Source organism: Prionailurus viverrinus, chromosome B3 (genome assembly GCF_022837055.1).
Source record: "Prionailurus viverrinus isolate Anna chromosome B3, UM_Priviv_1.0, whole genome shotgun sequence".
NCBI classification, from domain to species: domain Eukaryota; kingdom Metazoa; phylum Chordata; class Mammalia; order Carnivora; family Felidae; genus Prionailurus; species Prionailurus viverrinus.
The window spans coordinates 40845525-40862410 of NC_062566.1; the positions used below are offsets into that span (position 1 = coordinate 40845525).

Below are 16886 nucleotides of genomic sequence, written 5' to 3' on the forward strand. Positions count from 1 at the left end.
TGCCCAGACCGGCCCTACCCCAGCCCTAGCCCAACCCTAGCACAGCTTTCATTTACCTATCAGGTGCGTTCTGGTCTTGTCCTTGACAATCCAAGCAGGTCAGTTGTCCCCCAAAGGTTCTGATTGCTCCCACCCTTTCCAGCTACCATTCCTCCCTCCCTCTACCTCCTCTGAATTTTTTTTTTGGGGGGGGTAGGGGAGGGAGCCAGTTATGGGGGAAGAGGAAGGAGAAAGGCATAGTAAGGTGGGGGGTGTTAAAGACAGAAAAGTTACAGTTAGAGACCTTGGGCAATTTACAGTTTTTTCATTAGTAAAATAGAGATGATAATACACAGTATGGGAGATGATTGTGAAAGTTAAATGGGTTCACATATCATTGCCTGGGGGAAGAAGGGACACCGAGGTGAAGGGGGGAAAAGGTATTTGTGACCAAATGGATATAGGAAATACATCAAATAAAAAATAATTTGAGTGTTTTAGTCTTTGATACTAAGAGAAAGGCATCATTAACAAAGATTATAGGTCTTTTTAATGATGAAATCAGTTTTGGAGACAGTCTATCCTTCTGTGGCCATCTTAAACTTAACAGGTGGAAATATCCAGTCAAGTCACTGGGGAGGCCATGTGGAGAAACCGTGATGTCTGGATGAGTTCATAATCATAGAGAGTTGGGTTCACTCATTGCCTTTACTGTAAACTAATAGGGAAGTCAGTTTGCGTCTACATAGCATGGGAATGTCAACCCCTCTCTCGTAGAGTTGATTGCAATAGTAAGAGGAGCGGCCACCACAAATCAGATGGCTGATTGCTTTGCTTCTGGTAACTGCCCAGTCTCATTGTTGGTTCCTTACCCTTTTATAGGTAGAGGTCTGGAGACCCAGACATGGGACTCTTCAGTGTCAAGGGATGTTTGAGACTATGAGAGTCAATGAACTCCACAAGGAGCCCTGTTTTATTGAGGAATAACTGCCATCAGAAGGAGGACACTGCCTCTGAAATGGGACAGATCTAGCCATCTATCACTCTGCAGTGAGACAGAAAAGACCGTTGGATTGGATATAAAGGCCAACTTGGGTCACCTTGAGAAGGCAGTTTCTGTGGAACAGTACCAACACATACACTATGACACAGAACCCGTCCACTTCTTGTACTTTGCAGAAGTTAAATAACAGCTTGTTACTACCCCCTTCTGTATTATTAAACTGTGCTTACATTTTTCAAAAAGAAAATAAAATTTTTGGCCTCTTTTAAGTAGGTGAATATTTATTGGGGTTAAAAGGAAACAAACATACCTAACAGTTAGTTACTCTGAGGCCTTAGTTTTCTATGCAGAATAATTTTTGTGAGTGCCCAGAAGAATGATCAAGAAAAGAAGGGAGGGCAGAGGCAGGGCAGGAGTGGCCGGGAATCTTCATGTGGTTGGAAGTAGACTGTGGCCATTTGATGGAGATCCAGTGAGTCATGCTGCAGCCAGTGCCTTTTCTCTCTTTCTGCTTTGCCACAAGGGGAAGAAGGTGTGGTGAGGTCCGTGGTAGTTTTGTAGAACTGATGCTGCATGTGGTTCTGCAAAAGCCAAATATATCCTATAAACAGTCCCTCTGTAAGGCAGCATGGATGCTAAGGCTTCCAGAGGTCTTTTCTGGAGCTTGAGCCCATGGCACTGGTACACCTTTCCTATGGTAGGTCTTTCCTGGCTGTTTTTCAAAACTGCTTTTGCCGGAGCCTCTTAGAATTGCTCTTATGAAGGACCCATGACTCCTACAGAGAAAACGTTTAACGATTTTTATTTATTTTTTAATGTTTATTTATTTTTGAGGGAGAGAGAGAGAGCACAAGCGAGGAGGAGCAGAGAGAGGGAAATGGAGAATCCCAGGCAGGCTCAGCACTGCCAGCACAGAGACTGATGTGGGGCTCACGCTCACGAGTTGTGAGATCCTGAACTGAACAGAAATCAAGAGTCAGACGTTTAACTGACTGAGCCACCCAGGTGCCCCAAATTATACAATTTTTAAAAGTGAAATTTAAAATGGTATTTATCTGGTTTCCTTCCACCTCCCTTCTCTTGAAGAACCTTTTCTCATTCCAGTTTTGACATCTGAACATGTGGCCTTTCTAGATAACCCTTATTCAGAATTTTTCTCTCCTTTATCTAAACTCCCCAAAAAGCGAACTCCCAGGAAGGGGGCAGGAACTGTCTCACTCAGGTCAATGCTCACCACACTTGTGCAGCACATGACATCTTCAGTAGGATGCATGAAGGTTGTGAAGGGAAGGAAGGATCTTCTAGTATCTTGTCATGTATCATTTGCCCTTATCTCATATGTATTAGATTCTTGCCCTAGTGAATGTAGATTATAATGGATAGCCCTCCTTGTCTCGTCTTCTCTGGCAATTCAACATATTTTAGATCCACTACCAATGGCACCTTCTCCAGGAAATTATTTCTGTCTTTCCTCGGACCAAAAAGTCTTCCACCTTCCTGAAACACCCATTTGACATGTGTTTACGTATGGACTGTTGCGTGAATTACTTCCATCAATTGCTAGGTGTCCTTCAATGGACATGAGGTTCCCAAGTGCAACCACTGTGGTGCTCCCATCTGCAGGACTTGGCACATAGCTAAACATATGGGGGATCCCACTACAGAAGTGCCGGGTGAAAGAAGTCCTGCAGGCCACAGGGTGTTCAGAGGCCACCCCTGGTGTTAGGTTGTAAACCCAGTAAACCTACAAGGGCTATAGCTTCATCTCTCCAAGGAGGCCACGGGGCTGGATGAGGTCCTCCTGTCCACAGCACGTTCTATAATCACGTTCGGGCTGTCTTATCCATTTCCTTGTTTATATAGCAGTGATCAGCCATCAAAACGTAGCTTATCTAGGGGGGCCCGAGTGACTCAGTTAGTTGAGTGTTCAGCTCAGGTCATGATCTCACAGTTCATAGGTTCGAGCCCCGCATCTAGCTCTGTGCTGAAGCTAGCCTGGAGCCCGCTTCAGATTCTGTGTCTCCCTCTCTCTCTGCCCCTCCCCCCGCTGGTGCGCTTGCTCTCTCTCTCTCACTCAAAAATAAATGAACATTAAAAAAAAATTTTTTTTTAATGTAGCTTATCTTCTGAGTCTTGGAGGCCAATATTACATTGACAGTGATAAGTTTTTGGAAAGAGAATGATTTAGATGATTTGAGAAATTACGACAATATGACCTAGCCATTGTGTGATACATATTGCTTCTGCTTCTGAGCTCTGTCATATAATTTGCAAAACAAATCCAGAAAGTTTCTCTTCCATTGCTTATTTTATTGTTACTTCTACAAAACGATAAGGTTGAGGAATTATTGGAGACTATTGAATCACTTATTGTGTTATACTCTAGATACTCTTCGGCACTTGATGTGTGTTTTTTTTATTCAATCCTTACAGCGACTCTATGGAGTGGGTCTTAATTTCTCCCATTTTACAAATGAGAAAAGAGAAGCTTCCGTGATACAGTGAGCCTAGATGACTTTTCCCCACTTCTCTTAGTTTGTAGGTGGCCAACCTGCAATGTGAATCCAGAGCTATTGCTAAAAAATCTTTGTTCTGCTCGTTCTGCTTCATTTGATATGAAGAAGATATGGGAACTTAGTGATTTTTTTTTTACACTGGGAGAAAATAAACCATCCTAAGAACTGTGTGTTTTATGTTCACAGGGAAGCAAAGGTGCCTACCGGTACCACTGGCAGAGCCACAATGTTAAGCACAGTGGTGTGGATGACATGGTCCTGCTCTCCAAGATCACAGAGAATGCCATCGTGGAGAATCTAAAGAAGAGATACATGGATGACTACATTTTTGTATCCTTTATGACCTTCTTTGGGCTTTTCTGAGTAAGATGACCATATCCCCAGGAAAAGATGGCTGGTTCCTAGGGTGAGAAGATCCATCTGAAATTCTGAATGGACAAGAGGTCCTCGAGTCATTTTCACCATTTCAGAACGCGGTTTTGTTCTTTTCTGCCCCTTCGTTGAGGTTGTGGGAAAGGCACAGGTGATGCTAAATCATCTTCCTGGCATTTCACAAAATAAAGATGTAGCCAGTATTCGTCTGTTTCAATCGATGGCACTGTACCTTTGACGTGCTTTAGCCAGGCACGTGGCATCTAAAACCTCTGCCGTTCCTAGGGAAAGTCCAGGTCTGCAGAGAATTCTGTCCATAGATCTCCTTAATTGCAAAGCAGACAGTTCGGTCCGGACCTAAAAGGTTTTAAAAAGATTGCCTCATGCAAAAAATATGCAATTTTGCCAGTTTTTCTGCATTCTTATGTTTACTAATGGAAACATGAGATGGGAAGATCAACTATTGAAAATGCCTGACATTCTTGCATTGTTCTTTATGTTTCATTGCATTGTTCTTTATGTTTAGCTTGCCAGATGCCATTTTTTATAGGGCTTTAAAAAATTCAGAATGGAAATTTGATTTAAATGTGTGTTGGCTTCATTATACACAGAGAACTGTGATATTTGCCTAAGTTCCTACAGGATTCGATGTTGTTTGGTGCAACTGTACAAACATCTCTTCATGAAACGTTTGGAGAGTTGGTTGTAGATGTGTAAAGATCGGTGGAAATCTATATGACAGCACCAGAAGGTTCAACTGTGGTGCACTTGGTGACTTCTGAAGCCATGGTGTTACGGAGGACCAGTGATGGGGGAGTGTTTACGACTGCTGTTGCGTACATTTTAGATTTTAACCCCCAAAGCTTGAGGAGGTATAGATTTCTGTAGCTTCTGTTTGTTATTTATACCACTCGTGTGACTATTAGTTAAAAACATCCATACATATGCAACAATACTTTTGCAGGGATTGCTTGTCTCCTCATCGGTGAGTGGGGAGTTCAATGCACCAGGTCTTTAACCAGCAGTACTAATGAACAAAACTATTCCGAGACACTTGGATGGCTCTGACCGATACTGGGCCATTTCTTATTTACCATAGGAAATCTTACCAAATGTCTGGATCGGTAAAACCCTAAACCCCTGCTTTTTAAGCATTAGCAGATATATTTGGATTCGTTAGCTACGTTAATAATAGCATCTTGATGGGAGAGGCAGCCTACCGCCTGCAAATGAAATCTGCCCACTGCCCATTTTGTAACAGAGGTCTTCTTGGAATGTAGCCGCGCTCATGCTTTTACTTATTGTCTGTGCCTGCTTTCGTGCTACAAAGGCAGAGGCGAGCAGTTGCACCAGGACCATATGACCTAAAATAATTACTTTCTGGCCCTTTAGAGAAAACAGTTTGCTGACTGCTAGACATCTCTGCAGAGTTTGCTTTAATTGTATGGAAGCAGTTGTATTCAGTGGGAAGTTTTCATTTTATTTGGTCAAAAAATTGACATATGCTGCCTTTAATCTGGGCTTATCATCATGATAACACTTCTGTGTGCAAGTCCCGTGCCCCGTGAGAACTGGCAGGTGATTAAGAGTTGGGTGCAGGACGTGGTTCTGGACTGCCTGGCTTCGAACCTTACTCTGCATGGGCCTGGTGACCTGATGCGAGTTTTGGGATCTGTGTGCCTTGATTTCCTCACCTGTGAAATGGGGGTGGTAATGAAATCTCCCACCTGAGCATAATGAAGTCTCCCAGATGAGCCTATTGTAGGGCTAAATGAAATAATGAACGCAGTAAGTAACAGAAAGCATTAGTTATTACCATATACTAAGGCAACTGTGTATGTTCCTTCCGTATTTCTGAATTATGTTCCAAAAATTCAACTTTAAAGTTGCTTATTGAAAATTCAAACTCATTTTACCATAGAAAGTGTTTTAAATGGGAGATTGGTTTATCGACAAGCCCATTAAAGGAGAATTTCCACTGAATATAGTCGAGCAAATTATTTTCCATGTTCTTAGTACATGAGCTTAGCTTATTATGTTATTTACATAGAAACATGGTTTTTTGAAAAGCTGAGTAAGAAAAAAAATGATGTGAGTGGTTATCAGCAGCCAGTCCATCGTCAAACTGGACAGACTCACCCTTCTCCGTGTAAAGATCATTTACCCCTAAAACACCAGAAACTCTTTGAGGATGGGAATTTTGTTTCATATATCTTCTTAAAAATAAAAACAAAGACTCTTTAAAGCAATACGTTCATTTAATATGACTTATAAAATGCAGTCAACCAGAAAGGAGATTGTCATCTATAATCCCACCATAACCTCTTGGTGTATAATTTTCAACTTAACATATATATTAACATATATCTGCATGTCTAACGTATAAACGTTTGTGTGTGTGTATGCATGCTTTCTTGTTAATTTTAACAGAAATAGCATCATCTTGCCTCATATATTTCTTAGTTTCCTGCATAATTCTTGGCATGGTGCATTGTATTAAGTATTCATTGAAAATCTGTTAACTATCAAGACTTGCTTTTTATATTCAGACAGCAGAATTTTTAAATGACTCACACAGAGGGGGCTGATTACAAGCCTTTGAATTGATGTCTTTGAATCAATGGCTGACTAATCGTGTGTTCTACCAAGGAAATGAGTTAGTTGACCATTAATGGCTTCGTGTTTTAGAAATCTCTACCCACTCAATACACGAGAAACTCAGCATCCGTGTGCTTTCCATCAAGAGCACAGAGCAGCTTTCGACTTTGAGGAAGCTTGAGGATTCTTTTGGATGTTTATGACGTCATAGCGAGTGTCTAACTGCAGATCTTTTCCTCTGTTTAGTGATAAAAGCATCCTTTATCAGTTCAGTGCTATGGGAATATTATTATGATAGAGTAACATTATTTTAAATAAGAGGATTTCTTCCCTCTCTCTCCTAAGCTTAATAGTTAAGGCAAGAAGAGATTCAATTTCATGTTAAGTTATAACATTGCTTCTTTTGCCTCCTCTACATCTAATACCAGCACATTGTTTTGTATTGAAGGTCAGCGTTTGGAACAATCAATCGTTAATGCATTCAGGCTGAATGTACATTTCTTTGTTCTACATTAGGAAAAAAAATCTACTTAGAAAATGCAAACACTGTTTACCAATAAAACCCCATAATTTTCAGCTATTTATCCTAAGGAAGGTTTAATTTACCATCCGTTTTTTTTTCCTGAATGTTGCCACACTTCTTAAAATTACATTCTAAAATATATGAGGAAAACACCGCAGTATTCGTTCTTGTGCTTGGCGAGACATCATTTATAGCCACTTCGCTGATGAAAATAGTTCCTGTGCAAAGCGCTCCCCGCTCATTTGCTCCAACTTTCTCCCAACTTGTTTTTACTCAAAGACCACACTCAAGTGTGTTTGGCATTTTCAGCCCTTGAATTGGTTGAGACTTTTGTGTCAGAGCAACTGGAGCCCAAGGCAGTGCAGTAGTTCCGAGGTTTGGCCCTTGGCAGTCAGCTCACACGGAGGGGGCTGCGTGCTGCGGTGACAGCCTGCTGCGGTGACAGCGTGCTGCGGTGACATGGATGTTGGTCTGGTGACCGGAGCCAGGGGCTCAAGTTCCACATATGTGGCTTCAGGAAGTCACCTCACCTCCCTGTTCTCTTCAGTGATACATCCAGGGAAGTCAACTAGATCAGTGTGGGTGGTTTTGCAAATTCACTTGCTATTAAAAAAAAATTTTTTTTTTAAGTTAAAACTCAACTTTGTCTATAAGACCCTTAAAAACAAACTTACAGAACTGTGCTATCATCACATTTCATAAAAGAAAGAATATTTTAGGGGGCACCTGGCTGTCTCAGCCAGTAAGACATGTGACCCTTGATCCCAAGGTCATGAGTTTGAACCCCATGTTGGGTATAGAGATTACTTAAAAATAAAGTTAATAATAAAAAAAAGAATGTTTTAACACCCCAGAAGTAGAAAGGAAATTATCTACAAGTAAAAAACAATCCTATATAGTCAATGTATTGAGCTTCATGAAAGATTCAAGGCGTGTTTGTCTTTCTGTTATCCTTGCTGCAGAACAATGAAAACTCATGGATCCACAATAAGTGTTTGGAAACCAATCAATTAAAGATCTATTGGGTCTCATCTGTCTTGTACATTCTGTTGGATAAGAGGATGTTTATTTTATTTTTGTCTGGTTAGTATGTGTGTGTATATAGTATCATAGCCTCATGTCTCCATACATTTTGAAAATTAACCTTGGGCCACACCTTCACAACCATAAATTATGTGGGTGGAGACAGGTTACATTCTGATTCTGCTGAGCAGCTTTTTCCAAAGGCACACCTGAATTATGTAGTAGAGAGTGGGAGTGAGTATTTGAGTTGTCTGGGAAAGGGCCCCACCTAGTAGGAGACCTGTGATCTCAGAGAAGCAGCTGGGGTCTCTGCAGACCAGGTGAAAAGCAGGGCAGGCCATCAGATAAACAAATTAGGCCAAATTCACACCTGGAATAACTAAATTATGTTTGTTTTCTTCAAATACTAAATTCATTCTCTTCTCTTAATTCTTTTGATTTAGTTAAGTTTGTAGCTACTTAGCCAGGCCTGACCTGCATTATTCATCTCAAACCAAACTTTATTTTTCAGGAATCCTCCCAAATAATATTGACCTTGAGAGCCCTACTGGAAGAGTGAGGGGATAGCTATAGTTTTCCCTCTTCTACTGCGTCACTGATTCAGGATTGGCCTAGAATGATCCGAAAGAGGGTTTTTTTGTGTGTCTTCTTCTTCTTCTTCTTTTTTTATGTTTTATCTATTTTTGAGAGAGAGAGACAGTGCGAGCAGGGGAGAGGCAGAGAGACAAGGAGACACAGACTCTGAATTAGGCTCCAGGCTCTGAGCTGTCAGCACAGAGCCCGACATGGGGTGCAAACCCACAAACTGTGAGATCATGACCTGAGCTGAAGTTGGTCATTTAACCAACTGAGCCATCCTGGCACCCCTCTTCTGTGTCTTCTTACCAGAATTTATGTACACTACTTAGTGAAAATCAAGACATTCTAGGATGTCTTTTCACATAGCTTATTATTGAGAGTAAAAAAAGTATTGGTTCCTATAGGAGCTTTCATGCAGCCCAATACATGTTTATCAGACGGCCAAGGGCTTGGGTAGGAAGGGGTTGGTGGGGAGCTGATATTTTTAGCTTATGTCCTCAGGCTGCTCTTTCTTCTTTGTGTGTAGTGCCGATCTGTCCAGGACAGGTTGCATTCACAGCATTCCCTTTACAACTAAGGGAAGGCTCACCTTCCGCCATGCACAGATCGTACATACTTGGTCAAGTTTGTTTTCACCTTGAGTTAAATGTAGATCTAGACATCTCCTCTTCTGAAATGAGGATGGTTGTAGCAGTGCTGTATTTCTTGAAAATTGGGTTTACCATAAGGATTACTGTATTTTTGGGGCACCTGGGTGGCTCAGTCGGTTAGTCCTCTGACTCTTGATTTCAGCTCAGGTTGTGGTCTCACAGTTCATGGGTTTGTGAGTTCGAGCTACACTGGTGGTGCAGAGCCTGCTTGGGTTTCTCTCTCTCTCTCTCTCTCTCTCTCTCTCTCTCTCTCTGTCTCTGCTTCTCTCCCCCCCCACCCCAGATAAATAAATAAACTTAAAAAAAAAAATTACTATATTTGTTTAGCATGAGACTCAGAATGAGGGCCAAACCACATTCACTGAGTTTTGATTTAGTTCCTACCATGTGGAAAGGATACTTAAAAAAAAAAAAAAATCAACTAAGGGTTATATAATTTCAAGTCCCCAAAGAATCACAGAATCTAAGTTATAAGAGACCATAGAGCCCTCTAACTGAACCCCCATCCATCCTGCATGAAATTTCTTGTGCTGCCAACTTAGGATTGCCAGATAAAATACAGGATGTATGGTTAAACTTGAGTTTGAGATAAATAACAAATTACTTTTTAGTATAAATGTGTCTGAAGCACTGTTCAGTTCATCGTGTATCTATTTGTTAAATGAGTAAGTAAATACATTTTTAGTATACCTAAGAGATATGAAAGTTCCAGGAAAAAATGCTATTCGAGAAAAGTAATGATACTTGCTTTCACTTCTAGGTCACTTCTGTTTTGTTTGTTTTGGTTTGTTTTGTTTTGTTTTGCTTCCTAGCCATACCTGTCCCCTGTCTTAAAAGGATGTGCTTCAATTCATTTAAAATAATGGTTTTTTTTAGTCGCACCTTGGTAATTTATCTCATTACTCTTCCTGGAGAGGATCAGCACCTGAGCTAGTTGGTAATTGCTTTTGTCTTTATTTGTAATCTTTTAGAAAACAGGTATTTGAGCTTTTTGTTTGGACAGTCATTATGAATTCCTGATAACATCTGGTTACTTAATTTGAAAAGTGTGTGGCTGTGAAGATTAATGCTGGACCTTAACTGGATATAAATTCAGACATATATAGGATCCGTATTAATCTCAGTCAACCCTTTCAAGCAGATGCCATATTTTGGGGAAAAGGAAATTGAAATGTACCAAGGAGCGGTAAGTAACATGCCACATAAATTACTGTAGTGTTTGGGGCTTTTATGACGCATGGGTAGTTTTTCTTGAAGTTGGTAATACATTTGCATTTTCTTATTATGAATTATTTATTGGGGAAGCTCAAGTAGGTGACATTGTTTGATTTTTAATGTGCTGCTGGTTAGAATGCAGCTCAAAAAAGCGTAGGGCTATCTAATATAGTACTATTATATACAAAACTAGTCAAATAGGATGTAGGACCTACAGCGTGTGTCGGGGGCAGCAGGGGGGAATTCCTCTTTCCACACAGGCCACAAAATTCTAAGGACTAAAAAATCAGTAATGGGTAAAAAATAAATAGGGCGCTGAGAACCAGTCTCTCCAAATCAGAACCTTAGTTAAGCTGTGGCTATGAATGGAACATGAAAAATGAATCTTTTCATTATTTCTTTATTAATGTGACTCTGGTCCCTATTCAGATCCAGCTCCATAGCCATTTTCGTTGTGTGTGATGAAAATAGAAACTGTAATTCTAATTAATATATTTCCTTACGGGATTCAGTATTTCCCCAGGCCTCTCCTTCTCTGCATCTTTTTTCTTCCTTCTTTCCTCCGCAGCAGAAGCACGAGAGCGTTCATTAATCCTGACCCCTGGAAAACAAACAAAAGAGAGCCCACACAAATTCATCAGTTGAAGTGGAAGGCAATTTACCCAGAGCAAGAGCCCACCCCATTGTTGCCAGATGAATGGTACTGGTAGCTGGAGCCCAAGGAGGCTGCCACGCGAAAGACCTTTGATAATGCTGCCTTTATGGGAGCCCAGCACAAGGGAAACACTGTCAACAGAGGCTAGCCCTGCCCTGGCGCCCTGATCAGCGGGGCCCCGGGGGCAGCAGGCACGGAGCTGGCTTGGCATTCTCAATCCTGGCCAAGGCCAAGGCGGGGCGGGTGCAAGTGCTGTGCATTCACGTTGTTTCTTTCCAGTTCTCGGAAAAGCATTGCTACATGAGTCCCTCTTAGACCATTTATCTTTTAAAGAGTTCTCTTTAAAGAAATGCCCTAGAATTTTAAAAAGTGTATTTATTTTTAACTGCGAATGGTCAGAGTGTTGTAAAATTGGTATTTGCTGAATGCCGGGTACTGTGGTAGCTGCAGCAATAATAAAACACCCCCCAGGTGCTGACTGTGTATCACTGTCCAACCCCATTTCACAGATGAGCAATCCTCTTTCACAGATGAAGAAACTAAGGCTCAGAGAAGTTAAGTACTCAGATCTGTTGAGTATTGGACAATATTATCCCTACTTTAGAGATGGGACCAGTGAGGGGTAAGACAGAGTCTAAATGTCTTCTCACTGGATCTGCCATGCTCACTGTTTGATGTTAGGTGGTCTTAAATGCAAGGAAAATTCTTCAGCTTTGTACCACATGAAGTATTTTCCTTTTTAGTAATATTTGAGGTGGTGGTGTTAAACTCCAAGAAACTGAAGAAAGTGGGGCTGAAGTTGTCCTGACACCATGAATTTCTTGGTGAATTTGTATTTCTGCATAGCTAAGCTAGCCCATGAGAGGAAAGCAGAGTACCCCGGGGAGGAAATATCGAGATGTGGTAGGATTTTTTTCATCCATTGAGATGAAACAGACTGGTCAAACCGGTTCATCCCTTTAAAGGACTATACCTCTTGCCCTCTCATGGGAAATGTTAGGTTCTCTCCTCATTCAGAGACAGTTTCACTTAATTTCATCTAGGGTTCCAGAGTCTCTGCCTTACCTCTTAGGAAAAAAATTATGTAGGGATTTAGAATTCTAGTAAAAGTCAGATCCAGGTTTTTAGTAGGCCTCTCTTGAGACCTGTGGCCCAGGTGTCTTCAGAAACATTTAGAAATGGAAGGTCGTCTGCAGAGGCGTGTCAGGTGGAAGGGTGTGGTGCTGGGGCATCTGAAGACGTGGTTCACTTCTGAAGGCTGAGTCACACACTTTGGAGACAGAAGAGTCCTTCCCAAGCCCATCTCCATTTTGTTAGGTGTAACTCCTGATGACCTAGGCAAGCTTAGGAATTCTTGTGTTATGCAACCCTTAAGACTAGAACTTTACAGTGGCGAATTCATTTCTGAGACTGGGAAAAGAAACGCTAATGTGTTGCTCTGACCATGGTTTTGTTTCCATTTTGTTTTTGCTTCTCTAGGCTCAGTATGAAAACCCACCACATATCTATGCTCTCGCAGATAATATGTACAGAAACATGATCATTGACAGAGAGAACCAGTGTGTCATCATCAGGTATGGGAAAGAACCTTATGAGGGCGTGAGACCATGCCGAAGTTAGCATTCTGTCAAGGAACAGTGCTTTTTCAATAGCTGCTGGGGTCAGAGGCTGGTTTAGGTACCTGGGTAACAAGCAGGCGATCTGCTTTGTCTTGGGTTATTTTATAACTCCACATCATAAAAGCTTCGTGTTTTCAGGGGATTGTGGTTCATACTTCGGTTGCTTAAGGCGTTAAGGCTTTAGGGCACGTGATTCCAGCCTGACCTCTCTCTGATTGTCACTGGGCTCTGAGCTAACATCATAAAATATCTCCCCTCCCATTAGACTGCCTTCCCTCTGTATTGGAGACCCTTTATGTTGTAGGTACAATAAGCGTGTTTCACTATTTTGTCGGCTGGAGTCCCTACGTCCCTCTTTTTCTTTTCCTTAATAACTGAGTAGTTCACATTTGAACTTGTTTTAGTATCCTTTGTCATCGACTTTTAATCTTCTGAGGGCATCACTGGCAAACACCAGCCTTAAGTGTCTGTGGCTGCATTTCAAAATCCTTTCAACCTTTTAGCCAATTCTGTGTCTTCGCTGGGTTGAAGTGCTTTTACCATTTTGTTTACTATTATGAACATTTTCAAACATATGGAGAACGTAAGCATCCATGTTCCCATCACTTAAAACTTGACAGTTGTTAACATTTTGTCATATTTGCCTTCATCTCTTTAGAATTTTATGTATATTTTTTTAATTAAAAAAATTTTTTTAACGTTTATTTAGTTTTGAGAGGCAGAGAGATTCAGAGGATGAGCAGGGGAGGGGCAGAGAGAGAGGGAGACACAGAATCTGAAGCAGGCTCCAGGCTCTGAGCTGACAGCACAGAGCCCGATGTGGGGCATGAACTCACCAACCATGAGATCATGGCCTGAGCCAAAGTCGGGCGCTTAACTGACTGAGCCACCCAGGCGCCCCCTATATATATTCATTTTTGAGAGACAGAGAGAGATAGAGAGAGGGACAGAGAGAGAGAATACGAACAGGGGAGGGAGGGACAGAGAAAGAGGGAGACCCAGAGTCTAAAACAGGCTCCAGGGCTCTGAACTGTCAGCACCAGAGTCCAACGCAGGGCTCAAACTCACAAGCTGTGAGATCATAACCTGAGCCCAAGTCAGACACTTAACCAGGTGCCCCAGTTCTTCTATTTTTTTAACCGAAGCACTTTAAAAAAATTTTGAGTTCTGAATATTTACAAACATAGACAAAATGAGAAAGAGTATTATAATATAATAATTTCCTGTGGATCTATCACCCAGCTTATACAGATGTTCCTATATGGCTAATCCTCTTTTACCTTGTCCTTCATCCTGCCCCCACTTGGTTATTGAAAGCATATCCTAGGTAGCAAATTATTTCACTTGTCACTGATTTAAGATGTGCCTCTAAACTATCGTTCTTATCATACTTGATAAATGAATAATTCTTTTAATATATCTAATATTACCAGTATTCCAATTCCATGTCTGTCTTACAAATTCTCTTTTTTAGTTGGTTTATTTTTACTCAGGTTCCAAACAAGGCTCACACATGGCACTGGGTTATATGTGTCTCAAGTCTCCTAATCATTAACGATTTTCTCTTATTCTTTTTGTTTTCTTGGCATTTACTTGTTAAAGAAAACATTGCTCCCCTGCAGAATTTTCCACGGTCTGGGATTAGCTGGTTGTATACCATGACGTTCCTCTGTCCCCAATATTTCATGTAAATCTCTATTTAGATCTAAAAGCTTGATCAGGTTCAGATTTAATGTTTTGGCAAAAATGTTTCATCCATGTTGCCATGCCCTTAATGCTTGTTGGTCTCTCTTCATGTGATGTTCAGATTACCAGTGGGTCCATCCATTATAAATTCTCATTTCACATCATGGTTTCATTTGTGGTTGAAAAGCAGTTATTTTCTAATTCTGTTATTCCTTCCACATTTATTGCTGGAATTATTTAGTTATCCTAAAATACAATTTATGTGGGGAAACTAGATACAAAGCTTGATTTGTTGTCTTTATTTACCGATTTTCAAAGCAATGAGTTGATGCCCTAGCAACCTCCCAGGATAAAGTGTTATTTTCAGTATCATTCCGTAGATTTTTTTTTTTTAATTTTTTTTTCAACGTTTTTATTTATTTTTGGGACAGAGAGAGACAGAGCATGAATGGGGGAGGGGCAGAGAGAGAGGGAGACACAGAATCGGAAACAGGCTCCAGGCTCCGAGCCATCAGCCCAGAGCCTGACGCGGGGCTCAAACTCACGGACCGCGAGATCGTGACCTGGCTGAAGTCGGACGCTTAACCGACTGCGCCACGCAGGCACCCCTCAAACTAGTAGATTTTAAATATCTTGTCTGTTTACTTACATTGCAGTTTTTCTTTGGGGCTCAAATGGTCCTGTTTTTGGCCATAGGGAGCCCTTTGTATTGGCCCCTGTGTCCTTTGACATGACCCCAGTTGTCTTTGATAGTTTTCTTATCCAAGACATCAGGCTCTCAGGGCTCCTGGCTGGCTTAGTTGGTGGAGTGTGCGACTCTTGATCTCAGGGTTGTAAGTTCAAGCCCCATGTTGGCTGCAGAGATTACTAAAAATAAAATCTTAAAAAGAAAAAAAAATGATGTCAGGCTCTCTTGTACGTTTTCTCCTGATCCCTAGAGTCAACCATTTCACCAAAAAGTCCTGGTTCATTTTACTGGAAGATGGTACTTAGAGACCATCAATCTAGTCATTAAGAGTGCTAACAGGCAAAGAAAAAGAACTTTTTTTAAGAAAAACAATGAAACATGAGTTCATACTGATAATTTCCAGTTCATTTTTAAGATTATAGGATTTTTACTTCTCTGGTTTTTATATTTGTACCCCATTTTTTCTTATGCTGAAAATCTTTGTTCCTGGTGACATTATCACAATTATTTGCTTTATACTGTATATGTAAAAAGTATAAATATAAATGAGTAAACATATATAATGGATAAAACACGCAAGTAGTTTTGTTAATGCTTTAAAATAACTACCAATAGGGGCGCCTGGGTGGCGCAGTCGGTTAAGCGTCCGACTTCAGCCAGGTCACGATCTCGCGGTCCGTGAGTTCGAGCCCCGCGTCAGGCTCTGGGCTGATGGCTCAGAGCCTGGAGCCTGTTTCCGATTCTGTGTCTCCCTCTCTCTCTGCCCCTCCCCCGTTCATGCTCTGTCTCTCTCTGTCCCAAAAATAAATAAACGTTGAAAAAAAATTTTTTTTAAAATAACTACCAATATTATTAATAGCAAAACTGAGTTCACTTTAAAATTTGTTTGTTATTCTTTTTGTCCTTTAGATGTACAGGCAAAATATTGACTTTTAAAAGTCAATTAAAAAAATCTATTTCTGTGTCTTTTGTGCCAGTCTAACCTAACAGGTTCATTTATTTTATTTTGGATTTTAGTGGTTTAAAAATTTTAATTTTAATTTTGTTTTATAATTACATAAAACATTTACATGATTCTGAAGTGAAAACTATAAAGCAAAAACACTGAAGCCTTTCAAGGGTAAATACAGACTTCAAGTATTTCAAGGTAAATACAGACTTCATGACATTTTGCCTCTAAATATTTCCATATATATCTCTGGAAAATAAAAAACGCTTTCTTTTTTTGTACCAGGATCATTATCACAACTAAGTAATTAATAATAATTTCATATCATCTAAAATTAAACAGGTCCACATTCAAATTTCTCTGTTACAAACATGTCCTTACCCACAGATTTATGTAAATCAAGGAATACTGGTTGCATTTTGTCATGACTATTCTTTTTTTTTCTTCTTATTCTACCATAGTTCTCCTCCTGCCCCCATTATTTTTTCATGCCATTGACTTGGTGAAAAGAGCAACCTCATTTCCTGATAGACACCTTGTAGATTTGTCTAATTGCTCCCTCATGGTCTAATTACACTGAGTCCTTCAACTGGACTTTCTGTAAATCGGAAGTTAGATCTAAATACTTAATTAGATGCAGTTAAGCTCCTTTGGAAGGGGATACTTGGATGATGATGAGTTGTTGCTTAGCAGAAAATGCTTCTGTTTGACCCCAAGTGGAGCTCACTCGCCAATAGGTAATAGATAGGAGGCGTTTCCTTGCCTGGCATTACGTTAGAGAGTATTGGGTGGGTTTTCAGACATACTCCCTTGCCCTTTGTCCTTCCTCCT

The 16886-nt window shown here is 40.6% G+C and overlaps 1 protein-coding gene across 1 annotated transcript in view; it reads left to right on the forward strand.

Moving 5' to 3' along the window:
- Positions 1-16886, forward strand: part of MYO1E (myosin IE) — a 211984-nt gene that overhangs the window by 78593 nt on the left and 116505 nt on the right. The window contains exons 2-4 of the mRNA XM_047863927.1: positions 3685-3828; positions 10340-10429; positions 12593-12687. Of these exons, the coding sequence (XP_047719883.1) occupies positions 3685-3828; positions 10340-10429; positions 12593-12687 (329 nt within the window). The remainder of the gene's footprint in view (positions 1-3684; positions 3829-10339; positions 10430-12592; positions 12688-16886) is intronic.